The 27586-nt window shown below is 45.1% G+C and overlaps 1 protein-coding gene and 1 long non-coding RNA gene across 9 annotated transcripts in view; one reads left to right on the top strand and one right to left on the bottom strand.

Annotated features, from left to right (window-relative positions):
• ABI3BP (ABI family member 3 binding protein) overlaps positions 1–27586 on the bottom strand; it is a 515514-nt gene that overhangs the window by 286345 nt on the left and 201583 nt on the right. For 6 of the 8 annotated variants that reach the window (XM_088481142.1, XM_088481145.1, XM_088481144.1 and 3 more), the window contains exons 3-4: positions 9249–9311; positions 7809–7944 (exon numbers count right to left, since the gene is read on the bottom strand). In XM_088481142.1, the coding sequence (XP_088337268.1) occupies positions 7809–7944; positions 9249–9311 (199 nt within the window). The remainder of the gene's footprint in view (positions 1–7808; positions 7945–9248; positions 9312–27586) is intronic. The other 2 variants (XM_088481149.1, XM_088481143.1) reach the window with 1 other exon arrangement.
• Positions 15616–27586, top strand: part of LOC148513991 (uncharacterized) — a 213994-nt gene continuing 202023 nt past the window's right edge. The window contains exon 1 of the long non-coding RNA XR_015880121.1: positions 15616–15800. This is a non-coding gene — a long non-coding RNA (uncharacterized LOC148513991). The remainder of the gene's footprint in view (positions 15801–27586) is intronic.

Here is a 27586-nt window from a genome sequence, read left to right as displayed (position 1 = left end):
AAACCAGACAGATAGGGCCGAAACCTGTACCTTCAAAGAAGCAAGGCGAAGCCCATGATCTAGTCCCGCTTGCAGGAAGGCGAGAATCCGAGACAGACAAAACTCCCGCGGTGCATAACCTCTCGGTCGACACCACTGGAAGAACGTATGCCACACGCGATGGTATATGCTCGGTTTCCGAGCTCGCAACATGGTACGCACCACAGAGCTGGAAAACCCCCGGGACCTCAGCATGGCCGTCTCAACAGCCACGCCGTCAAAGACAGCCGAGTCAGGTCCGGGTGAAGACAAGGACCCTGAGACAGAAGGTCCGGTCGTAGCGGCAACCGCAGAGGACTGTCCACGGACAGACCCTGAAGGTCTGAGAACCAGTGCCGTCTGGGCCACGCGGGAGCTATCAACAGGAGCGTCCCTCCTTCTTGTTTGAATTTCCGGATTACCCGTGGAAGAAGGGAGACCGGAGGGAACAGGTATGCGAACCGGAACGTCCACTGGACGGACAGAGCATCCACCAGAGATGCCCCTTCGTCTCTTGTGCGAGACCCGTACACCGGCAACTTGTTGTTGTGCCGGGACGCCATGAGGTCGATCTCTGGAAGACCCCACCTGTCCACCAGCAGTTGAAAAACGTCCGGGTGCAGGGACCATTCCCCCGGATGAACGTCCTGGCAACTTAGAAAGTCCGCCTCCCAATTTAGCACTCCCGGGATGAAGACCACTGATATGGCCGGAAGATTGCGCTCCGTCCAAACCAGGATCCGAGAGACCTCTACGAGAGCCGCCCGACTGCGAGTTCCTCCTTGCCTGTTTATGTAGGCCACGGTGGTAGCGTTGTCCGTCTGGTCCTGCACCGGGTGACCCCGGAGAAACCGATGTGCCTGCTGGAGAGCATTGAAGACCGCACGGAGTTCCAAGATATTTATTGGAAGCTCCGCATCTGTCGGCGTCCACCTGCCCTGGAACAAGTGTGGACCCGAAACTGCTCCCCAGCCCCGAAGACTGGCGTCCGTTGTCAACAGGACCCAATTTGGAACCCAGAACGGACGTCCCTTGTTGAGGTGAGTCATCTGTAACCACCAAGCAAGGGACAGGCGAACCTCCGGGGTGAGCACAATCGTCTGGGACTTCAGAGACTGAGGCAGCCCGTTCCACTTGGACAGGATCAGGTGCTGCAGAGGTCTGGAGTGAAACTGGGCGAATTCCACCATGTCGAACACCGACACCATGGAGCCCAGTAACCTCATCGCCGAGTGTAGGGACACCCGGCAGCTGTGCAGACAATCTTGTCCTCCGTCACGAAGATCCTCTGCTGTCCCGAGTCCAATAAGGCTCCCAGATGCAGAATCCTCCGAGACGGGATTAGAGTGGACTTCTGCCAGTTGATTAGCCAGCCGTACCGTTGCAGCAGTGCAATGGTCAGGTCCAAGTGGCGTAACAGGAGCTCTGGAGATCCTGCCACCAATAACAGGTCGTCCAAGTACGGCAACATGCGGACTCCCTGCAGCCGCAGAGAAGCCGCCATGACCCCCATCACCTTGGTGAAAACACGTGGTGCTGTCGCCAGGCCAAAAGGTAACGCCCGAAACTGGAAGTGGTCGCTGTGGATTGCAAACCTGAGGAACTGTTGATGGCGCAAAAGAATAGGGACATGCAGGTAAGCATCCTGTATGTCCAATGACACCATGTAGTCCCCAGGTTCCAGCGCCAGAATGATGGACAGTAGGGTCTCCATCCGAAACTTCGGAACCCGCAAAGACTTGTTGAGTGCTTTGAGGTTGAGAATCGGAGGATACGACCCATTGGGTTTCTGTACCAAAAAAAGATTTGAATAGAAACCCTGGCCCCTCTGGGAGAATGGAACAGGCACTATAACTCCAGCCTGGAGCATAGTGTGCAATACCTTCCGCAGCTCCATAGCCTTGTTCCGGTCTGATGGTAGACCCGTGGTGAAGAATCGCGCCGGGGGTCTGTGCCGGAAGGAGAGGGCGTACCCGTGAGAGACCACCTCGAGAACCCAAGTGTCTGTCGTAGTGGCCGACCAACACTGGGCGAACTGCAGCAGGCGGCCTCCCACCCTGGGATCCCCCAAAGGGAGGCCCGGACCGGCAGGCCGCAGGCTTGTCATCTGGCTTGGGGGCCGGACGTCTGGTACTCCATTCCTGCTTCCGGGGCTTGGCCGATTTCTTAGGGCCAGCCTGTCGAGGAAACGACTGTAGTTTGGGCCTGCCCTGGGCCCCAGATGACCGAAAGGACGATGGTCCAGAACCAGAAGGAGCAGCGGCCAACGGGAGACATGCCGATTTGGCTGCCGCCAGCGTGGCCACAATCTTATCCAGATCTAGACCGAAGAGAACTTCTCCGGTAAACGGCAACGCCTCCAGACCCTTTTTGGAATCTGCGTCCGCCTTCCAGGATCGCAGCCACAAGGTGCGACGAGCAGCCACCGCTGCTGAAGAAATTCTAGACACCAGAGTACTAATGTCTAGGGCCGCCTCGTTGATATAAGTAGCCGAATCACGGAGATTGCCAATCAACTCTGCCTGTTCGGCCGGACAGTCGGAATCAAAAGAAGCCTCTAATGAATCCGCCCAGCGCTCCATCGATCGGGAAACCAGCAAATGGCCATAGCCGGCCGTGCTGCCCCCCCCGCAAGGGAATAAGCGGACTTCAGGCAGATCTCCACCTTGCGGTCCGTAGCATCCTTAAGGGAGGACATGGATGGCATCGGCAATGTGGCACTACGGACAAGACGGGTCACGTGAGAATCCACCTGTGGAGGGGATTCCCACTTTGCAAAATAATTATCCGCGAACGGATAAGCCACCGCCAGGCGTCTCTGCGGCTGGTATCTTTTGCCAGGCTGTGTCCACGCCTCCTCTAAATGGTCCACTAACTGACCCGAAAGAGGAAAGACTGTGGCATCGCCCTTCACATCTTTGAAAAAGGCATACTTAGATTTAGCCGCTGGGGGAACTTCGTCCTCAATCACCAAGGCTGTGCGGACCGCCCGAATAAGTCCAGGAATATATACCTTGGACTTTGCATCAGCGTCCTTACTGTGGAGAGGTTCCTAATCGTAAGGATCCAGAATCTCCCCATCATCAGACGTCCCCTCGTCATCCTCATAAGGAGCCCACAGAGACGCCACCGGCCGTTTATGCGGCCTCATCACAGACTCCCCTTGCAACACATCCGACAAGTGCTGTACAGAACTCGTCAGGGAGTTAACCCACGTTGGCTCCTGAGAAACCGGGAGCGGGGAAATAGGGAGACTGTTGGGTACCACCAATTGTCGTGGGAAACCCTGCATGGGTGACGACACCACTGACTGCTGGGACAAACCCATCGGTGTAAACGCGGGCTGCGGAGCTAACTGGCCCACTAAGGCTGTAAGCGCCTGAGCGAAACAAGCCCAGGGCGGCTCCTGTACCGGTGCTGTAACCGTAAGCGGCCGCGCCATGGACAAACACTGCCAGCAAAGGCCCTCCGCGCTACCCTCCCCCTCCGCTAACGGTACTTTACATGTAGTACATTGTAGCCGGAGAGGAAAATCACTTTCAGACATGATGGCACCAAGTATGTGACCCCTCTCACCAATTATATAGTAAATAGGCGAGAGACCACCCTGCAGCACCGCACCGCAAGGGCTTAGCAGACAGAACAGGGACAGAATAAAGCTGACAGTTTAGATGAAAAGTTACTGGCAGCAGCGCTAGCACAGTCACATACAATGCAAAGAAAATCAATTCCTGCACTAACAGCGCTGATCACTCAACTACGCAGACACAGGGCCTGGTAGGACACAGCGCTGCATACACAGACCTGACCACAGCGGAGGAGAGGTATGCGGGGGGACCCAGACCACGATGCTTCCGTCCAGCGCTTCCAGCAGCATTCACCATGCGTCCAGAAGAAGATGGCCGCCGAGGAGCAGAGAGGAGGCTGGCCTGGGGGAGGAGCGCTGCCACAGGACCAGTCGGCAGCGTGCAGAGAGGGCTGTGTGCAGCGGGGGAGGCGCCGGCTGTGAGACAGGGAAGGCGCGCTCCCCTGGCATTCATTTAACCCCTGGGACGCCGCAGCGCTACCGCTCTGCTGCGGTCCGCTGTCCCAGGGGGTAGTGGAAGCGCAGGTTGGTCGCCTGGCTCCACGCTGCAGCCAGTCCCCAGGGAGCCCCCTGCCTGGGGACTCAGGACCATGTGATCAGCGGGGACCCACCGCGGGACCCCGCTGCTTACCTTTGTCCCCCTTAAATCCGGCCATGGTCCGGAACATCTGGGGTCACCGCTAGCTGTGACCCCAGATGCTCACCAGCATCCCCGGATCGGTACCGGCGTTCTGGTACCGGCGGGGGTGTAGGGAAGACAGCATGGACGTCAGGACTGACTGTCCATGCTGTACATCCAGATGTGCAGCCACAGCTGCATAGGAGAAAGCTTATGGGGCTCTTCTAGCCCCCACTCCGACAGGTGCACCCGACTACGGCCGGGCACCAAACTAAACTGAGGTGCCTTGGCTCGGGGGCGGGGTATAGGAGGGGGACCCTAGTGCATCCTGGGAGGCTGAAAAGCTTAACTCTATGGTGCCCGGCGACTGACGTCACACCTATACCCCAAGGTATCCTGTGGATACCCTATGGACCCTGAAGTAGAAAAAACCCTGATTTTTGGAAAAACATTGCAGAATCAAAGCACCCAGCCGCTAAATAATCCTCAAACTTGAATACATTCACAGACACCGAAGAGAATAAGTTTAAAAAGAAGATTTTAACAGGTGGAACAAGGCCTTCAGAATCAGAAGGTGAGGAAGAGACAAAATATTTTCGGAATAGCCATCCATATCAACAGATGGAATCCAATATGCCACTTCCTGGGACTTAAAGGAGATCGGCTGGGCAGTAGCAGGTGTATCATCTCCCTCTAAAGTGATAACACAGGTCTCCATTTCAGGAAACCGAGCCATATTTTGGGGTGAGCCAGAAAATAACATAGACAACTCATTTTGCAGTTTCATCACTTGAGTCGCCAGCCTCATTCCAGAGTCAGTAATAGCTTTAAATAGTCGGTCCATCTTGCAGAGATAGCAGTACAGAACTTCAGGAAATATGAATCCAGGATAGGCAGTGCAGTATAAATATAGTTCTCTAGGAAGTTTATATGCCTGACCTCACAGAGAATATACAGCCCAATATAAATGATAAGCAGGGCAGAGAGGGCTAGAAATCACAGCATAGATGCAGATAGCAGCAGTATTATAAGTACCACCACCAAAGGAAAAAATACAAATCAAGCAGGAGTTTCTTCATATACACAAAGACCTTCCCTTGTGCAGAGCCAAAATCTAAAATAGCGGCCGGATCGAACAGTGTGGGTCCCAAGTGAATCTGTTCCAGCAGTATACTAGCAGCCTACAGCAGAGACCTTCCCCACCCTATATGAGCAGGACCGAGGTCAGAGGACTCCACAGAGTCAGCGCTGGAGCCAGAAGCAGCCGGAGCCGGAATCCAAGATGGCCGCCGCAGCTGCAGACACAGAAAAGGAGAACAAACAGCTTACGGAGCGCAGCAGCATCCAACCCCAGCATCCAACCTCAGACCCTCCAAAATAGTCCCAGGACACATTGAGGAGTGAGTATTCCAACAGGTGCCAATGCCAGGGTGCGGAGCGGATAGGAGTCTCAGGATATTGACTAACGGATATATGAGCCAGAGAGTTAAGGAGTTAGCCTCCTACACCATGCTCGTCCAGGCCACTCCCCCAAAAAACTTAACATGTCTAAGTCTGAGCTGATCATCCCACCCTCTTCCATTACCTCACTTCCCACAATTGAATTATCTATTGATGGCACAACTATCTCCTCTAGCCCCAAAGTCCTCTGTCTTAGAGTTATCCTAGACTCCTCCATCTCCTTTAAGCCACACATTCAGCACCTCTTGCAGTCCTGCCATTTCCATCTCCAAAATATTTCTAGGATTAGACCCTTCCTCACCTTGGATGCTACTAAACCCTCATCCACTCGCTGGTCATTTCCAAATTGGACTACTGTAACCTTCTCCTAGCTGGCCTCCCAGTCTCCCACCTCTCCACTACAATCGGTCCTCAATGCTGCTGCTCGGCTCATGTTCCACTCCAGACGTTCTAGATCTACTTCTCCTCTCCTTCAAACCCTACACTGGCTCCCCTTCCCCTTTAGATGCCAATTCAAAGTTCTTACACTTGCCTACAAAGCCCTCACCCAATCCTCTCCCACTTACATCTCTGACCTCATCTCCCTGCACACTCCCGCCCGTCCACTTCGCTCAACAAATGCATGCCATCTCTCCTGCCAACTTATTACTTCCTCTTACTCCCGCCTCCAAGATTTTGCCCGTGCTGCTCCCTACCTATGGAACTCTCTCCCTCTCCCTATCAGACTATCCACCTCTGTACAAATCTTCATACGAGCTCTCAAGACCCACTACTTCATCAAGGCCTATCAGCTCTACTCTTAACCCACTACTACATGCTCTTTCCTCCCTGTCTACCTCATCTGTGTCACGCCTGTTTGTCTGCCCCTCCCCTTTAGAATGTAAGATCTCATCTTCCCTCATATACTACTTCTTATATTTTCTTCTATTCCTTACTCCCCACAAGGGCATCTAACACTTCTTGCTAAGGCGCACATTCACTACCTGATTAAACAGAGCAATTGAACGATAATGATATCGTTATCGTTCAATCGCCCGTTAATCAGGCATAAATCGACAGATCGGCCATGTTCGGGGATCAGGGAAGGTGCATACACTGAACGACTGATCGTTCAGTGTAGGCACAGCACAGACTGTAAAACGACTGCACGATTACAATGTCGTTATCATGCAGTCGTTTCACAGTCTGCTAGTGGATGTGCCACATAACTCCCTTCTGCTTATTTTCAGTGTTATGATAGCTAATGCAGCAATGTGTACAAACCATGTCCTTGTCTGGTATTGTATTGTGCTGCAAGTCACTGGTTTCTTGTTCACTTATTTGTTTATGTAGTTTGTAAGGCGCTGCGGAACACTTGTGGCGCCATATAAATAAAGAATAATAATAATAGGAGCCTGTTTCATTGCAGTAGAGTGATAGCTATTCCTAACACTTTGCTGTCAGCTCTGACACATGTGAGGCCTAGCAGAACAAGAGAGAGAGAGAGAGAGAGAGGCGGACGAGCTCAGGAACCGAAGCCGTCTCTTCTGTCAGCTGCCATTACCAGAGCCAGTTGTTATTCGGCATTAAAAGAGAAAACACACAAAATCAGCTGGGTGCTGTGTGTGAGGTGAAGGAGTAGAAAGGGATTTGAATTGATGGAGGGGACAGGCGTCACCGCTGTCACCTGGTAAGTCAGTGTTCCTCATGTTCTGAACTTAAATCTGTTATTTCTCGTATATGCTGGAAGAGCCAAAGTAATCTGTAGTATGCCCTAAAATCATGATACACATTTGGTTGGATGACTCTTAATATTGTTAGATGTAACTGAGTATCTAGTAACCTGAAGGGAAAGTACATTGTTATTTTTGTGGTTTTCAATAAGAAGTTAGCATATGTTGTGCATGAAAGAAAGAAATTACTGCTAAATAAAATAACAAAACACGATAAATGTATATCATAAAGACCATGGATAGTGAACTCTGGTTACTAGTGCTATGGTCCTACCAACCTTAATTTCAAAAGCAAGATATTTTACAGCTTTTGGTTTGTATGTATGCTTGCCAAAATTTAACTAACTAGCAGCTTCTGATACTACATGCATACCCAGCAGCCACATTCATGTCCAAATTGAAACACATTTACCTGTCATTAGGACATTTGTTGAGTGCAGACCAGTCAACTTGAGGATTTATAAGTATGCCCCATGATAGATAGACCGATGTTGGTGTCAGTGACCCAATCACAATCTGTAGAGGCTTCTGAATAGAATTCTTTTCTGCTGAAAAAAACCCCGATAAGCTGAGTTTTAAGTAAGAATATAACTTAAAAGAACAAAAAAAATCAGACCATACAATTAACGAAAAAGGGAACACAGATGCGAAAATAAAAGTTCAAAGTGATTTGCGATGTTTTACAAACATAACCATTTATTAGAATGTAAGCTCTTACGAGCAGGGCCTCTACCCTCTTGTGCTTCTCCTTACTTTACTTTCATCTACTTCTTAACCCCCGCCAGGGCACCTAACACTTGGTTGCTTATGCTCTGTTGCATATCTAGGTGTTTTGGTCACTAATGTAGCAATGTATATTATCCATGTCCCTGTCCTATATTGTACTGTAAAGGTGCGTACACACGGACAGATATATCGTTACGATATGAACGATAACGATATTGTTCAACGATATATCGTTCATTTTTATTCAGTGAACGACCAACGATGCGCACTCCCGAATGAACGATAACGATATCTATGATCGTCCATACATGCAGGCCAATCTGGACGATATTGTCAACTTTACATGTTCAGAGATGTGGCAGGATGACTCACTTAAAGACATCTTTGAAAGATATCTTTCAAAGATCTCTTTGAAAGAGATCTTTCAAAGATATCTTTCATGTCGTTGGTGGTACAGATCCTACCGTGTGTATGCAGCTTTAAGCTGCCCATCCACTATGTGATGTAGGGGACGACGGCACAATTACGACGCCGTCGTCTCCCGCTGAGTGAACTGTTTGCACTGAACGTTCAGTGTATGCAGATCAATCATTCCCGAACATGGCAACCTGATGGCGGTCGTCAGGTTGACTGTCATGTCCGGGCGATGATTGATGTTAAAAATGACCAGCGGGCGCGCGCATCACTGGTCATTTTTAACCTTTTACTGTCTGATTTGCGGACGATTACCAAGCGATGGAGCGATAACGACCGTCATTATCGCTCCATCACTAGGTATAATCGCCTAGTGGATGGGCAGCATTAGTCACTTGTCAAATTATTTGTTTATGTACTTTGTAAGGTGATGCGGAACACTTGTGTCGCCATATAAATAAAAGATAATAATAATAAGTAGTGAATACCAGTCTATCCCAATGTTCAATGTATATATACTCTACCTTAAACATTTGGGAACTGATGTATATATATCATCTTGTTTCTTTGGTTTTCTTTTAAAATTTACATATTTTATTGGTAAAAGCATTTATGTTTCAAAAAAGGTTTTAAACTACTTCAATTATAGAAGCCTAACATATCTGATGCTGTCCTATTATTGTGCTATAAAGTAGACATAGTAATGTTTTACCTTTACAGGACTTTTTAGGGTTGTCATTCGGTTTCACGGCTATCAAATATCTTGTCTCTGCCTCTGAAAATAGATAACAAAATATGTGAATCTATGATTAGTAATGTGGATTAAAACACATCAAATTTATTCTATAAACAAATTACAAGTTCCATCCATGACACAATTTAGGGATCTATTTATCTAAGGGTCAAAATCCCCAAATACATCAAAAACGTTAAAGTAACATAAATGAAATTGCTCAAATGTTGCAGATGAAACTATCTATGTTTCATAGTAGAAGCCATGGCCAACTTCATCATTCTCAATAGGGCAATGAAATATGCAAGAGTGGATATCACTTGTGCACAAACAGCAGCCAAAAAAGGAGTCCTAAAGAGTTTTCACCAATACTTCAACAACATAGATGTCTCAAACAGGGTTCGAGACTTGGACCCTATTTGAGACAACTAATAAGGAACATATTCATACATTGTTCTTATATGTGTGTATTGTAGTCAAGCTCCGTGTTAGGTTTCCATTTTTATGTTATTTAATCTCATAATTCTGTTTGTTCGGTATCCCCACAATCCCCAAAAAAGAGGAGACATCACTGTCCTAATTACAAAAAGATTTGTGTTTACTTTTTTTTTTTAAACAATTTTTTATTAGCATTTTAAAAGTAAACATATTGAGAATACAACTTGAAATATAATTTCACATGGTAAAATATAAATAATCTCAATATACCAAACAGAGAGATTATAATATAATTATATTATAACAAACAATTTACTAATTTCAAAATAATAGAATTACACCAAAAGAAAAAAAATTAAAATAAAATAAATAAATAAAGGGGGTGCGGAGCAGGGTGAAATATCTTATATATCATACAGTATAATACTCAATATATTTAAAGTAAGGTTACGCATCAAAGACCATGATGTGTTTTCAAAAATTTCCATTATATATTTAGATTTATGTAATGGAAGATAATCTATATATAATTCCCATTTCTTATGGAATCGGGCAACTCCTTGCTCTATATCAGTCAATGCTCTCCTCCTCTCAAAATATAATATAGCTAATAATTCAGTTCTTACCATTGTAATTGATGGCGGGTTAGGAGATAACCACTTCTGTAAAATATTTTTTTTTGGCTATTGTGATTATAATGGAAATAATCGGTATATATTTTTTAGGTAAAGATGCATCAATCCACAAAGTGAAATCTACTAGTAACAATGAGGCCCAAGAAAAAGGGAGGGTAATTTTAGTTATATCTACAATAAAATTATGGAGTTTACGCCAAAACTTTTTAACCTTGGAACAATGCCATACATTGTGTATAAATGTTGCAAAGGAAAAATTACATTTTGGGTAACTAAAAGAAATGTCATTTGATATTGAATGCCTTTGTGCCTGCGATATATATGCTCTATTCATAAATTTAAAATGAACTTCTTGTAATTTAGATGAGATAAGAGAGCTCATAGTACGTGGCATTGTGAATAACAAAATATTTGAAGAATTAAAGTCAGGAAAATCTGTTGACCAAGCCTTCCACACTCCGTCCCATACTTTAGCAACATTATTTAATAATAAGGAAGTATAAAGAAAATGTAATTTAAATTTAATAGATGAACATAAAGTAACCAGAGCGAAATGCACAATCTGACACAGGAAATATTTTGACACCAGAAGACAACCTACTAAAAATAAAATGTCTAATCTGCAAATATAGAAAAAAATTTGAATGTGGTATATTATATTTGTCTTGAAGCGCTGAAAAGTTTTCCTCCTGGATCAAATATGTCTCTAATTTTTGCAATGCCTTTTGTCTCCAAGTGTTATAATGGGAGATGGTCAGAGATGGCTGGAGAGCTGGATTACCCCAAAATGTGAGGTGGTTAGTGAAAGTAGGGTTGGAGTCCAATCTTCCATGGATAGCCAGCCATGCCTTATAAGTATCTTTAAACAAAATATTATGTAAAAAAGTAGTCATTATTTTTTGTTGGGCATATGTAGAATGGCTACTACAGAGTAAGGAGAAAATAATGCAGTTTCAACACATGGAGTTGTAAAATGAGCGAGCCCTAAACACCAATCAGAAATATAATGAAATGCTGCTGCTTGACTGAAAGCTTTGATATCTGGTAATCCTAAACCTCCCTTAACCTTTGGCAATATCAGTCTAATTCTAGGTTTCCTGTTCTGCCAAATAAAGGTCTGAAAAAGATTTATACATTTCTTGATGTCCAATGGGGAGAGAAAAATGGGGAGCATTTGAAGCGGGTATGCTATTTTTGGAAAAAGCACACTCTTTACAACTGCTATTCGTCCTAAAAGAGATAAAGGTAGTGACATCCACTGCTGGACTAATTTAGTAATTTTAGCGATGACAGTTGGAAAGTTAGCTGAATAGATATTATGAACCGAGGGTATAATATAAATACCAAGATATTTGATATTGTTTTTAGCAATGTGGAATGAAGAAGTAAGTATAGGATGTCTGTGCAACAAGTCGGGACGAGTGAGAGGTAAAACCTCAGATTTTTGAAAATTAATTTTGTATCCTGTAAACGAACTGAAACACTATCTCCTGCAAAATAGTCGGTATTGACGTAGAAGAATGTGATACAAACATAAGCAGGTCATCTGCAAATAGTGATAACTTCAATTGAGTATCCCCAATAGAAGTACCTGTAAAGAGAGAATTATTCCTCAGAGATATCGCCAATGGTTCTAATGTTAGGACGAACAATAGAGGCGAAAGCGGGCAGCCCTGACGTGTTCCTCCTTGTATGGAGATTTTTGAAGACATGAATTTATTCACTAGCTCTTTAGAGGAGGCAGAGGAATTCAGTGTCTGAATCAAAGAAATAATTTGCGATGGAAATCCAAACCTCTTTAATACCTCATAAAGATGATCCCAAACCACCATGTCAAAGGCTTTCTAGGCATCTAAAGACAGTAATATGTTGAGATCATCTTCATGGAAGTCGTCTATATAGACTGGGCATCCTGCAGTTTTTGGGAGTAATGTTTGCGATGATTTGCAGAAAAGGATATAATTTGCCCTCGAAGAACAGCTTTAGCTGCCTGCCAATATAGGAAAGGTGAGTTTAAATGTTGCATATTAGAAAAAGTATAAGAATCCCAAGATGACTGAAGTGTGTCTTTAAATTTATGGGAGGAAGCTAAATGAGAAGGGAAATGCCAATTAAAAGTGTTACCGATGGGTACAGTAGGAGAAAATTCTACCCGTTTCAAAGCATGGTCTGTAAAATTGATGGGTTCGATAAATGAAGCTGAAACGGTTGTAATCAGTGGTGAGGATATTAAAATATGATCTATTCGAGAGTACATTTTATGTGGCGCTGTGTAGAATGCGTATTCCCTATCAAGCGGGTGATAGAGCCGCCAAAGGTCAGTAAGGTGTAACTGTTCCGTTATAAAAGACATACTAATTTTACGTTGTGTTTCTAAAACACGGGAGGAGAACTGGCGATCCATGCAAGAGGAGGCTACAATATTAAAATCACCCCCCAGTATCAAATTTGCATCTACAAATTGATATAATAAATTAATCAATGCTCTGAAAAAAGAACGATCATAAATTGTTGGAGCATAAATATTACATAAAGTGTAAAGAGTACCAAAAAGCACAATTTGGATAATAACAAAATGTCCATTCGGATCAGATAATTGTTTTTCAATACTAAAGGGGAGACCTTTTCGTATCAAAATAGCTACTCCACGAGATTTTGAGTTATAAGAAAAAAATGCTACCACCTGTTGGCGCAACATAGACAGTTTGGTCTGCTCCAAATCATTTAAAAGTGTCTCCTGGAGAAAAGAAATATCAGATCTTTTAATATTTAAATAAGTAATAATTTTCCAGCGTTTAGCTGGGGAATTAATACCTGAACATTCCAGGAACATTGGAACTGATTCAGAGCCAGACGCTCTGACCAGAGTGCTCACTCTGAATCAGGGCCCTCCTACCTAAACTTGGAGCGGCCTCCCGGCCGCTCGCATAGCTGTGGGTGACCACCCACAGCATATGCGAGCGGCCAAAAAGATGGTCGCGATGGTCAAGACCATCGCGACCATTGGGCTTGCGACGAGACCCTGCGGTAGGGTCTCAGTGACCGAAAGCCCTGGAGTGATTTTGGCTCTATCAGACAATCGACAGCACGCCCCCGTTGGTGCGAGACCCGGAGCGACGGCTTCCCCGTCGCTAGCCAGGTCTCGCGCATGCGCACGACGGAGCAGCCTCCGTCATGCGCACTAGGGCACCATCGACCCGCTTGCGACTGCTCAGCGCTCGCTAGCGGGTCTGAATCAGGCCCATAGTTTAAGAGTGGTCATAGAAGATATAATGTATTGACATTAACATAAATAGACCATATAGATAAAATATGTAATGTGAGATAGAAAAACATAATAAATCAAATATAATAATCACCCTGCATCTAAAACGCAAACAATTACAAAAAAATAAATAAAAACTAAGTAAAAAGAAAAACATTAATAGTAAAGAAAAATAAGAAAAGGGAAAAGAGACATACCATGGCAAACAAATTTTCATCACTATGCTACCAAAAATGGAGGAAAAATCAAGGAGTCCAGTATATACCAAAAAGGAGAACACTATAACATCATACTATAATAGTTGCATATTCCCGTCCTCCCTAGCCTTAAAGGATAGAGAGAAAAGAATAAAACTAAACAAATACAAAATATATCTAAAATCGATATTAACAGCTATATTAATAAAATCTGAGGTTATCAGGTAAATATAGCAAAATAGGTGATCAGTACTGAATATCTTGTAAATCTAGCAAAACAGGTTATCAGACCTGAACCTCTTATTACAGAGACAGATATAAAGTGACACAATAAACAATCATAGAAAACAGTTATATATATATGTATGACTATAGATGCCACATAATACTATGTAATAAGAGCAAATTAAATCGCTTAAATATAACATTGAATGGACCAATCCGAAAGATATCAGTCTGCAGCATGATCACCTTCTGCGTCTTCCTCATCCAAGAATGCTTGTGGATCAGCTGCATTGGTAAATTCTTTGAAGTCTTTACCTTGAAAGACCCTCAGCTTAGCTGGGTAAAGAAGGCCAAATTTTTGCTTAGCATGGAACAACTTGGAGCAAATAGGGGTCATCTCTTTACGGGCTTTAGTAACTTCTACCGAATAATCCTGAAAGATAAGCAGGCGTTGGTTCATCAACATTATCCGGTCCATTTTGCGGGCGGCCGACCACAGAGTCATCTTATGTGGAAAATTGAGACATTTAAATATCACTGTGCGCTGACGTGTAGATTCTGTAAAGGGCCCTATACGATGAGCTCTTTCAATTCTAAAATCAGTAATGGTGTCAGCTACTCCCAACAGCTGCGGCAATTCTAACTGAAGACATTTCAAGAGTTCAGGGCCTCTCAAGGATTTAGGAAGTCCAACAATTCGCAAGTTATACCTGCGTGAATGATTTTCCAAATCGTCAACTTCATTGATCAGTTGGCAATTAGATTTTTGCAGTTGAGCTACCTGTTGTTTCAGTTCAAAAATATCCTGCTCATGTTCACCAATCTTGTGCTCATTAATTACCACCTGGAGATCTGTAGAGTCCAATTGAGCTTTAACCTCCTTAAGAGCGTCCGATTATTTTGCAGCTTGTTGTGACATGAGAGGTGCCATGGTTTCTTTAATAGCTCTGACCATGTCATCATACATTAAAGGAGGCATCGGAGGTGTAGTCGGGGGTGCAGGGGTTAGTCCATCAGTAGAGGTGTCTGTGGATATCGGAGACATCTCCTGTAGTTGTGGAGGCTCCATTATTGTAGAGACTTCCATCCACTTACCGGATCTATGACGCTGAGTTTTACCAGGGGTAGGTGCCATTAAGAATTTCTCCAAACTCCAGATAAGATAACCAATATTGGAATCTGTCCCTTATGTGCAGTGAAAATAGATATAGATATATAATGTATGAATCAAAAAAAGAAGACAGGATTGAAAGTGAAAAATGTTTTCCTCTTGAATAGTATAGTAATTAAATGGTGAGCAGGGAGACTCCCATCATCCCCCTCTACATCTTCATGGGTGACATAACATTAATCATCTTGTGAAAAAAACAGTTGTCCAAATACCTCTAAATAATAAAAAAAAATAGATTGGTATAGACAGGAGAAAAGAAAAAAGAAACACTAGCTTGTGTAAGCAGCAGAGCAGGTGTCACACAAGTAACTTGTGGCTTGTATATATAGACGCTGGTAGGGAAGGATTTGAAATCGAAGATGTCCGCCGCTACACAGTATATTTCACTGAGCTGAGGCGGGATGTCACTCACAGGAGGAACCGCTCAGTGCTCCATATATATCGGGCGTCAGCCAGCTGGGACGCCGATGCGCCTTTCACATATAGCAGTCCAGCAGAGTGTGCAGCGGATTAGCACCTTCCAGCCGCGTCGCAGACCCGGCCAGCAGGCATGCGGGGGAGGAAGGAGCAGGCCTGATCGCGGGAACCATCTCCGGAATGGTAAGCGCATCTTCCGTGGGCACACAGGGCTCAGCGTCCAGCGGGGGTTGTTCTCAGGTGGTACTGGGCAGAGTACAGGGAGTAGGGCTGCCATAAAGAGTTTTTAAATCGCTCCCCAAGTGAGGAGCATAAGGAAGGTGCTGCCTCTCTCCTCTGTGTCCAGGCCACGTCCCCTTTTCCTTTATTTTAATAAATACAATTCTTCAGTGAGTCAGAATTTTCACATTGATTAGGTAAGATTGTGCCAGATCAAGAAACAGATGTATTCACAAACATGAGACATCAAAGCCATACATTGATAAATTGACTTCATAAGCTTGAGAGCAGAAATTTCAACAGAAATAGATGTTGTCTGATTCAGTGTATTTTGCCAATGACCCAGATTTTTTCAGATGCCAAATTTTGTTTGGATAAGAGGCAAATGTTGAAATAAAATGTCAATTTTAATCCTAATCTTCTGATTTTGTAAATATAGCATTCCGAGTCTGTATTTCCATGTTTGTCTCAATCACCAGAAGTAAAGTTTATTTTGCATTATACCAAAGTAACAGAACAATGAAACCTCACTGCCACAAGACTGGAGAGCAGAAGCAGAAGAGAGGATATTGGAACACTTTATTATAGCATATATTTGAAACTGGCACTGCCCTGCAAATAAACAGAGGTTATTGTATATACTGTAAGTTTAGAGGATGGACCTCAGTGACTGGAAAGGTAGTAAAACAGATAACCAGGCTGAGAATAATCCTTGTATCAAATTTATAGAATTAATACTTAGAACAGGGTTGCGCTGTTCTCCGGTCTGTACACCGACCGTGTGTTTAAACACTGCTGGACGCATGTTTCTCCAAATAGGGCTTTGATACAACGATGTTCTGTTAAAATATATCAGCATGTTTGAATTCCTGATAGTGCTATATGTATCCTTCTCATGCCTTGTGTATATTCATTAAATGCCTGATATTTGTCATGCTGTACTAGTCACATATTGAACAGGACTACAGCAGGTTACCAAATATCGCCCCTGTCATTATAAACAGAAAATCTTGCTTAGGTAATGCCAGAATGATCACTGGCTAATTCATGTATTTTTTGTCTGCAGATTTTCCACCCTATTGAAAGTAATAGGTATCAATGCAAATTTGTGGGACTGAGAGCTAGTATGTTTATTCACACACTGGATTTTGATTACGAGTGTACATTGCCATAACGTCATGTGTATCGGTAATAACTATATGCTATGGATAAAATTGCACACTTCTTGTTAGACATGAGGAACCATTAGATGTGCACCATTAAACCTCTATGTTGTCTGTAATTAACTGACTAAACTTCTATAATTGTTCCATTTGTATATACACATGCAATTGAATATGCGGCACTCTTCTTGCAATACTATGTTGCCATGCACATGGAGAGATAAACAATGTTTATGTATGACCGGTGAAGTAATGTACGTATGACCTGTGATACCGTGCACTGGCTCCAGAGTTGTATGACTTGTGACATTGGGTACAAACCCAATATGCATGACATGCGATATTCTATTTCTACATCAGGGTCCATAGGGTATCCACAGGATACCTTGGGGTATAGGTGATGACATCAGGCATCGGGCACCATAGAGTTAAGTTTTCAGCCTCCCAGGATACACTAGGGTCCCCCTCCTATACCCCGCCCCGAGCCAAGGCATCTCAGTTTCGTTGGTGCCCGGCTCGGAGTCGGAGCACATGTTTAGAGGGGGGCTAAGGATAGCCCCTTAAGTTTTCTTCAAGGCAGCTGTGGCTGCACACCTGGGAGTACAGCATGGACAGTCACTGCTGATGTCCATGCTGTCTCCCCTACACCCTGCCGGTACCAGAACGCCGGTACTGATCCGGGGATGCTGGTAAGCATCTGGAGTCACGGCTAGCGGTGACCCCAGATGTTTCGGACCATGGCCGGATTCAAGGGGCAGCAGGTAAGCAACGGGGGTCCCGCGGTGGGTCCCTCCTGAGCACATGGTCCACGGCCAATTAATGTCACGGCTCCGGTACAGGAACCTCCTTGGGCTTGTTTTGCTAAAGCGCTTACAACCCTAGTGGGCCAGTTAGCTCCGCCACCTGCGTTTTCCCAGATGGGATTGTCCCAGCAGTCAGTGGTGTCGTCACCCATGCAGGGGTTCCCGAGACAACTGATGGTACCCCACAGTCTTCCTATTTCCGCTCCCCAGGTTTCACAGGAGCCTGCGTGGGTTAATTCACTGACAAATTCGGTACAGCATTTGTCGGACGTGTTACAAGGGGAGTCTGTGTTGCGGCCACATGAGCGGCCTGTGGCGTCTCTGTCTGCTCCTTAAGAGGATGACGACGTGATGTCCGATGATGGTGAGATTCTGGATCTATCTGACCAAGAACCTCTCCATACTAAAGAGTCGGACGCTAAGTCCAAGGTTTATATTCCTGGCCTTATTCGGGCAGTCCGCACGGCTTTTGTTATTGAGGATGACGATCCTCCGGTGTCCAAGTCCAAATATGCCTTTTTTGAGGATATTAAGGGTGACGCCACAGTGTTTCCTCTTTCGGGTCAGTTAGTAGACCATTTAGAGGAGGCGTGGAAACACCCTGGTAAACTGTATCAGCCTCAGAGGCGATTAGCTGTGGCTTATCCGTTTGCGGACAATTATTTTTCTAAGTGGGAATCCCCTCCACAAGTGGATTCTCATGTGACACGCCTAGTCCGAAGTGCCACCTTGCCCATGCCCTCCATGTCCTCCTTGAAGGATGCTACGGACCACAAGGTGGAGATCTGCCTAAAGTCCATTTATTCCCTCGCGGGGGGGCATCCAGACCGGCTATGGCCGTATGTTGGGTAGCCAGAGCTATGGAGCGCTGGGCTGATAGTTTGGAGGCGTCTTTGGATTCCGACTGTTCGGCTGAACAGGCCGAGTTGGTAGGCAATCTCCGGGATTCGGCCACTTACATCAATGAAGCGGCCTTGGATATCAGTATCCTCACATCTCGGATTTCTTCGGCAGCTGTTGCTGCTCGTCGCACCTTATGGTTGCAATCTTGGAAGGCGGACGCTGATTCCAAAAAGGGCTTAGAAGCTTTGCCTTTTAATGGAGAAGTCCTATTTGGTCCGGATCTGGACAAAATTGTAGCCACGCTGGAGGCAGCCAAATCTGCATGTCTCCCATCTGCTGCGGTCCATTCAAGTTCGGGTACGTCGTCCTTTCAGCCTTACAGGGCCCAGGGTAGGCCTAAAGCACAGTCTTTTCCCCGGCAGGCTGGGCCCAAGAAATCGGCCAAGCCCAGGAAACAGGCCTGGAGTACCAGACGTCCGGCCCCTAAGTCAGATGACAAACCTGCAGCCTGACGGTCCGGGCCTCCCTTTGGGGGATCCCAAAGTGGGAGGCCGCCTGCTGCAGTTCGTCCAGTGTTGGTCGATAACCACGACAGACAATTGGGTTCACGAGGTGGTTTCTCACGGGTATGCCCTGTCCTTTCGGCACAGGCCCCCATCCCGGTTCTTCACCACAGGCCTTCCATTAGACCGGAACAAAGCCTTGGAACTGCAGCAGGTTTTGCACACTATACTCCAGGCTGGAGTTATAGTGCCTGTTCCATTCTCCCAGAGGGGCCAGGGTTTCTATTCCATTCTATTTTTGGTGTAGAAACCCAATGGGTCGTACCATCCGATTCTCAACCTCAAGGCCCTCAACAAGTCCTTGCGGGTGCCACGGTTTCGGATGGAGACCCTACGGTCCATCATTCTGGTGCTGGAACCTGGGGATTACATGGTGTCATTGGACATACAGGACCCTTACCTGCATGTCCCTATTCTTTTGCGCCATCAGCAGGTCCTCAGGTTTGCAATCCGCAACGATCACTTCCAGTTGCGGGCATTACCTTTTGGCCTAGCGACAGCACCACGGGTGTTCACCAAGGTCATGGCGGTCATGGTGGCTTACCTGCGGCTGCAGGGAGTCCGCATGTTGCCGTACCTAGACGACCTTCTGTTGGTGGCAGGATCTCCAGAGGTACAGTTGTCTGCAGAGTCGCCGAGTGTCTCTGCACTCGGCGATGAGGTTACTGGGCTCCATGGTGTCAGTATTCGACATGGTGGAATATGCCCAGTTTCACTCCAGACCTCTGCAGCAATTGATCCTGTCCAAATGGGATGGACTGCCTCAGAGTCTAAAGTCCCAGACGATGATGCTCACTCCGGAGGTTCGCCTGTCTCTAGCCTGGTGGTTGCAGACGCCCCACCTCAACAAGGGTCATCCATTTTGGGTGGCGAACTGGGTCCTGTTAAGAACGGACGCCAGCCTTCGGGGCTGGAGATCTGTCATGGGTCCACACTTGTTCCAGGACAGGTGGACTCAGGCAGAAAAGGAGCTTCCAATAAACATCTTGGAACTCCGCACGGTTTTCAATGCTCTCCAGCAGGCACATCGGGTTCTCCAAGGTCACCCCGTGCAGGTCCAGTCGGACAACGCCACCACCGTGGCCTACATAAATCGACAAGGAGGAACCCAAAGTCGGGCGGCACTCGTAGAGGTATCCCGCATCCTGGTCTGGGCGGAGCGCAATCTCCCGGCCATATCAGCAGTATTCATCCCGGGAGTCCTCAACTGGGAGGCGGATTTTCTCAGTCGCCAGGACATACATCCGGGGGAATGGTCTCCGCACCAGGATGTCTTTCAACTTCTGGTGGACAGATGGGGTCTTCCAGAGATAGACGTCATGGCACAACAACAAGTTGCCGGTGTACGGGTCTCGAACAAGAGATGAAAAGGCGTCTCTGGTGGATGCTCTGTCCGTCCAGTGGACGTTTCCGGTTTGCTTATCTCTTTCCTCCGTTTTCCCTTCTTCCGCGGGTAATCCGGAAATTCAAGCAGGAAGGAGGTACGCTCCTGTTGATAGCTCCCGCGTGGCCCAGGCGGCACTGGTTCTCAGACCTTCAGAGTCTGTCCGTGGACATTCCTCTGCGGTTGCCGCTATGACTAGACCAGCTATCACAGGGTCCTTGTCTTCACCCGGACCTGGCTCGGCTGTCTTTGACAGCGTGGCTGTTGAGACGGCCATGTTAAGGTCCAGGGGGTTTTCCAGCTCTGTGGTACAAACTATGCTAAGAGCTCGGAAACCACCTTCTGCAAGGATATACCATCGTGTGTGGCATACGTTCTTCCAGTGGTGTCGATCGAGAGGTTATGCCCCTCGAGGTCCGTCTGTCTAGAGAGTTAGCTTTCCTACAGGTGGGGCTAGACCATGGGCTTCACCTTGCTTCTCTGAAGGTGCAGGTGTCTGCCCTGTCAGTCTGGCTCCATCGTAGGATTGCTGCGATCCCTGATGTGCGCACCTTTATGCAAGGTGTTCTTCGAATTCAGCCACCTTTTGTTCCACCGGTGGCGCCTTGGGATTTAGCTGTGGTCCTGAGGGCTCTCCAAGGACCGCCGTTTGAACCACTGGGCTCAGTGGACCTTAAATGGCTGACAGCTAAAACAATATTCCTTCTGGCCATTGCTTCGGCCAGACGTGTTTCTAACTTAGGGGCTCTCTCCTGTAGACCCCCTTTTCTGATTTTTCATAGGAACAGGGCGGTGCTGCGTATTTGTCCTGGATTCCTTCCCAAAGTTATTTCAAGTTTCCATATCAACGAGGAAATCGTTGTGCCGGCTTTTAACTCACCTGATCTTTCAGTGGGTGAGGCCACTTTGGATGTTGTGCGGGCCTTAAGGATTTATGCTGACTGCACTTCTTCGTTTAGGAAGTCGGACGCCTTGTTTGTTCTCTATGGTTTCCATAAAAAGGATTGGCCTGCTTCAAAGCAAACTTTGGCAAGTTGGATTCTTATGGCAATTTCAGAAGCTTATCTTCATGAAGGCCTTCCGGTTCCATCCTCGGTGAGGGCTCATTCCACGAGGTCTGTGGGTCCTTCGTGGGCAGCTCGACGTGGTGTCTCTGCAGTCCAGATCTGCAAGGCTGCCACGTGGTCCTCTAACCATACCTTTGTGAGGTATTACGCATTTGACACCTTTGCCTCTCAGAATGCTTCCTTCGGGCGGCGGATTCTCCTTTCAGCACAGGAGCATCCCCAGCCTTAAAGGATACTGCTTTGGGACATCCCCAAGGTATCCTGTGGATACCCTATGGACCCTGATGTAGAAAATATGAGATATGGTAAGAACTTACCTTTGTTATCTCTATTTCTACGAAGTCCATAGGGTTCCACAGGACTCCCGCCCTGTCGCACCTGTGCTGCGGATGGGCTTTACTCTGGTCACCGTTTTTTTTCCGTCTCCCTCTGGTGAGAATGTGATTCTTGTGTGTGTCCAGATCTTTTTTTCTCTCTCTTCCTTCTCCTCCTCCGGCCTACGGCTTGGTACGTAACTGAGATGCCTTGGCTCGGGGGCGGGTATAGGAGGGGGACCCTAGTGCATCCAGGGAGGCTGAAAACGTAACTCTATGGTGCCCGATGCCTGACGTCATCACCTATACCCCAAGGTATCCTGTGGAACCCTATGGATTTCGTAGAAATAGAGATAACAAAGGTAAGTTCTTACCATATCTCATATTTTTTCCTTATATAAATTAACTACTAATTGTGAAGGGGCTTATGGAGATTTGATTATTTACATTTGTGCAATCCAGATTTCCCACAACTATACTCCATCATTCGTCTATTCTGTATCGTTGGACTCTCATTGTCGGGGGATCTCAGTACCCCCAGCGCTGGGTATATACTAACAGGGGGGATGGGGCACTCTTCCTGTGTAACAGCAGCTCCAACTTCTACTTTCTTCCGACAATCACCTACTCACACCCAGGTGCTCTCACCCACTTTTTCACTGCCCTGCGGCACACAGGTGGGAAGTAAAACCATGGGTGTTTCTTCTTATCTTTAGGATACATAAGACAAGCATATAAACGGTACATTATTGTAGGAACACATGCACAACCAGGTTTATAGCGCTGAGCAGGGGTCCGCGATATTATTCTAATATTTTACTTTGATACTTAATTATTGGACCCTGTTCCTATATATTTTCGCCAAACCACGATCTTATATATTTTTAAGATTCATATGCACAATCAATTATATACACACAGCCATAGCAAGCAGTGAATTGCAGGATAGTTCCCTATCCCTGATTGCCTTTATCATTGAAATTGGCTGTCACACATATATATTTTTTAACTCAATATCTGTGTTTGTATTTGTTTTGTTGGTTAGGAGGTTGAATGGCCTGTTTTAACAAAAGAAATAAAAGTTATATTTTAATGTACATATATATAATAAGTGTGCCCCAACACTACTGTTTTTTCTTCCCAGAGCATGAGAATAAAACAGGACTGGCATATAACTGCTATAAGATATTGTTGATGTTGGTAATAGATTTGAAACAACAGGACATTCAGGCAATACTTGTAGTGTTGATACACAAATAACAGGATTGGAGAGACAGGGAACCGGTCTGTGTGGCACTGGTATAATTAGACTCATATCCAGTGCGAGGATTGTCGCACATACACTTTTAGCATGAACTATAATGCATATTATTAAAATTACCAGAAACAATGAGAGTGGGCGCAAATAGAACTAATTGTTTCTGTTCATTTTAATAGTATCCCTTTGGTCCGGGAAAGGCTATTGGCGTTATCATTTATCTATCTATTTAGCTTCGTGGCTGCAAATAGAAGAAGGAATACAATAAACCATAAACTGGTTTCACAGGAATCAATGTAGGAAATGACACTATCTCATTTAAAAAAAATGATATTTGTGAGATATGAATAATCTACTAATAACGAAAAATGATAGTTCTACACAAACAGAACAGCAAGTATTAATCACTTGTTTTACTCTCTAATCTACTACATTACAAGCAATGTATACTGTATATGCGATTCCTTCCACTGAGAAGCCACCTTTACAAACCAATATATATCACATTGTCCATCAAAGAAACTCCCAGTACAGTCAAAGACAGTAACCCAACGGTTACTCAAATGGCCGATGCCTACCTGATGGTCTCAATGGTGATCTGATGCTGCGTCTTTGAACGTAGCAGCGGATCACAGAAGCCTGCAGTGGGCATCTTTTTACACAAATGTCTCCTGTGGCTTTGCATATTTTCGCACAGCAGCTACATACAAAGATGCAGCCAATAGCGTCCATCTCTGATTCAGGCCCTATAAGCAAATTCATATGTGGATATGATGCAAATAAGTTGTAAAATTCCGGAAAAACTACAGAAGTAAGGGAATGTCAATGGTGGAGCGTGTAAGTCACGCCAGGCGTCTCGTGCCGTTTGGTGCAAAAAGGATAGGTGTATGAGGACAATGATCTGTACTTTGATGCTCCCTTGCCAGTCTCGGCCCCTTACAGATATACTGCCTGTAGCCTCCTGTTCAGCTCATCCTCTCTTTTTGGGGGTGGAGGGTCTCTTATTGACTGAAAGGGGAAGTTTAACACTGCCCGGATTGCTGCATTAGACTTTTCAATTACACTATAATTTTCAGAACTGCCAGACAAGGTAAAAAGTACAGGGAATCTAAAGAGATCCACGGCCATTGCCAGTATGACGCAGAATATCTATTTTAAAGTAATTTTTAATTTTAGAGCTAGGTGGCCTCAACCGGGCCCCAAGTCCCTACGACCTAGGGAGCTGCCTTAATAATACTGCTGAGCCTGATGAGTCTGCACAGGTACAGAACTGAAGAAGCTGGCTTGCACACTAATAATAGATGGAGTCACTGGGTCAGGAGCAGAATGATTATTAGTTAATGGTAAGAAGCCAGAGTCAGGACAGGAGCCAGTCAATGCCAGGGGATTAAAGAGAAAACTGATTCCAAAGAAAAGGTTAAAGGTTCAAGAAGTCAAGGTCAAGTTACAAGTCAAGTTTCTGGGAAAAGAGCCCAGAAATTCAGCATCATGCACAATTGCAGCATAAGCACCAAACAATGATACAAAGGCTCCTTTTTACAGAGTAACATCAAGGATACTGAGTGGTAGGTGGGAAGTGCTGAGCACACTCAAGGACTTAGTAGAAAACAGTTGTCAAAATATACACTGAGCATGCTCGGGGAACTGAAAATAGCCATATTTCTAATCTACATGAAGAATCAGTTTGAATATGGATCCTATCGGCGAGATTGTTATGGCTAATCCCCAAAAAATGGGTGTGAGTTGAACTTTGCTGCTTAAGGTGACAATTTATATGATATCAGTCTTACTCATTACATAAATCAACATGCAGTACATATTAGTGTCATGTCAAAAATAAAAAAGTAAATAGTGTAATTTAAGTAATATTAGATTAACCAATATGTGAGTAAGAAACATTTTGCATAGTTTTAAAAAAATAATGTGCATTTAGCCTTTGATGAACATGCATTGAATTCTGGAAAGCTGTATGCTCTAGAAACCTCTTCTATTGCCAAGTATACAAGACTTGCAGTAAGTACAAAAATGTAAGAAACATAACAACCTAATATACTTTGAACAAGTGTGGTACAAAATATAAATATTCAGAATGTCAACATGTGCCATATCGACATTTCACAACATCGAAATACAGATGTGTCCTCAATCCTCATTCACCATGGCTGAAGTCACGATAAAACAGACCCTCTCTCTGCACCAGGTCCCATGCGACTCGGCCGTGCCCAGGCTTAGAGAGTCGGTCCAGGTCTTGGTACTTTCAGAGGGCATGGCCTAATCGTGGGAGGCATGGTCATGCCTCCTTAGAAAAAAAAAGAAAAATGTATTTGCAGCGTCGCAAAGTGGTGCCACACGCTGAGGAGGTGGGATGCTGTGAGCCCCTCAGCCATGGGCAGATCCAGGGAGGCACGATCAGAGTGATCACTCCCCCCCACAGGCAGCAGCCTCTATGGCCCCACTGCAGTTCAGCACAATAAAGACAGAGGTTGATGACAGGTAAGAGAGAAGAAGGGAGTTGGCGGACCTGGGCCCTTGCCGGGCCCCTCCAACAAGCCCGTGCCTGGGTAATTAGTACCCGCCCCCCACACACGCGGTGCCCCTGGTCGTGCTGGGTGTCTTTTTCGCTTAATATGTGTGTCTAATTCACACAAATAAAACAATTGGAAGTGACAAAACTACTTAGTTAAATTGGACTTATCAATTTCCACATTTGTAAATCTGTGTGTGAATGTATCTGAATCTGTATATGAAGTGCTAAGAAGAAGTGGTCCTGGCTTTTTTCCAAGTCAAGTTCTACTGTGTTTAATCTGCAACTTTGTACGTGTTTACAACTCATGCCTGTGTGGTTTAAGTCACAGCTCAGCATCTCTAGTACACTTACAGTAGTGTTTCGCTGCATCTGCAATGCAAATAAGATGCAAAATTTTAAGAAAAAGTCGCTTTATTACACCACTCGGTGTGGCTCAGTCACATCAGGCGTCATGTGATGTATGGTCTATTGAAGCTTGGTGTACGAGGACACATCTGTAAAGTCTTCATACCCTTTGAACAAACCAAAATGCAAAGATTGTTTGCCTTGTTTTACATAATCCTATTAATTCAGATGTCAGTGTTTTATTTTTATATTTATATCATAATTCAACATACGCCATAAGTCAATTACTTTTTGGAATGTAACACTGGTAAATAAGCATATCTACTGCTAAGTTTGTTGCCTTTAATGTCTCCAGAGTTTGCTATTACAATTATAAACCCATCTGTCTCCACACCAGCAGCCTGGGTCTAAGTACTCTATTTATATATTCACTGAAGGGTAAGCAATTGACTGAATATCAAAGTTGTCAGCATTAAGCACAACTGCTATAAAAAAAAGCCATTTAAACTGAAAAGAACAGGATCAGTAAAGAGATATACACTGTAAACATCATGATTTATGTATTTATTAGAATCGCAATAAGCCACTGCATAAATTGTAACTTGAAGTGAAAGTATATGGTAAATTAAATGTTCCTGCCCAAAATAGAGGACATATAAAGATCCTACTGGCAATCTGAACATACTTAATACCTACACGCCTGGAATGTCTGGGAGACTTCTGAATTTCAGTGAATGCCCCCAGGTCACCTTTCGCATCCCGAGCACTTCTCCGCAAATCATGTTGTCATGACTCCACCACCTCTGCAACGCTGCGTTTCGCCTCAACCCGCCATAGGCCTGCCCACTTGCAAGTAGGCAAGTATCAATCTGAAGCACAATTCTGTACTTCCATCAGGATTAACCTGTAAACCTTATGCCCCATATATTACAGTCAGTTTATACTTCCTATTATGTGCCATCTTCTGTAATTCCCAATAAACTTGAGTTTGACAATGACACAAAGGTCAAGCAATAAAACATTAGAAGAAAGAAAATCATCAGCAGGTAAGTTGCTTTAAATAGTTCTAAAGTGGTTCTCGAACTGACTCACAGCAGAAAGTTCAAAAATATTCAGGAAATTCTCAAACTTGAAAAAGACTGAAAAAATTCAATGCTTTAATATGTTAGAACTCACCTGCTGTTATCTGGTTATACTTTGTCTTCACTGTACAAGTTGTGTGTTTCGAGAACGGAAGACTGCCTAAGCAGGACACTCTCGAAAGTGCCTTGTTTGCAGAAGACAGATGTGGAACAGCTTGGTTTTTTCACAGTTAATATTTGCCAGTGTATGCTGGAGTGGCGGCTGCTGGGGACGTTTTGTCTAATATGAATGAGTGGGGCAGTATCAGGAGGCGTATAAATACCAAAAGAAATTGGCACATCTCTGCCATTGATCGTGCAGAACCATCTAACCTCTGCCATTGATGGCAAAATTATCAAGC

This window comes from Taudactylus pleione, unplaced genomic scaffold, assembly GCF_031769625.1.
Source record: "Taudactylus pleione unplaced genomic scaffold, aTauple2 ptg000265l, whole genome shotgun sequence".
In the NCBI taxonomy this organism is placed as follows: domain Eukaryota; kingdom Metazoa; phylum Chordata; class Amphibia; order Anura; family Myobatrachidae; genus Taudactylus; species Taudactylus pleione.
Note: the sequence above shows the minus strand (reverse complement) of the source record. Positions and strands in the feature narration are given on the sequence as shown.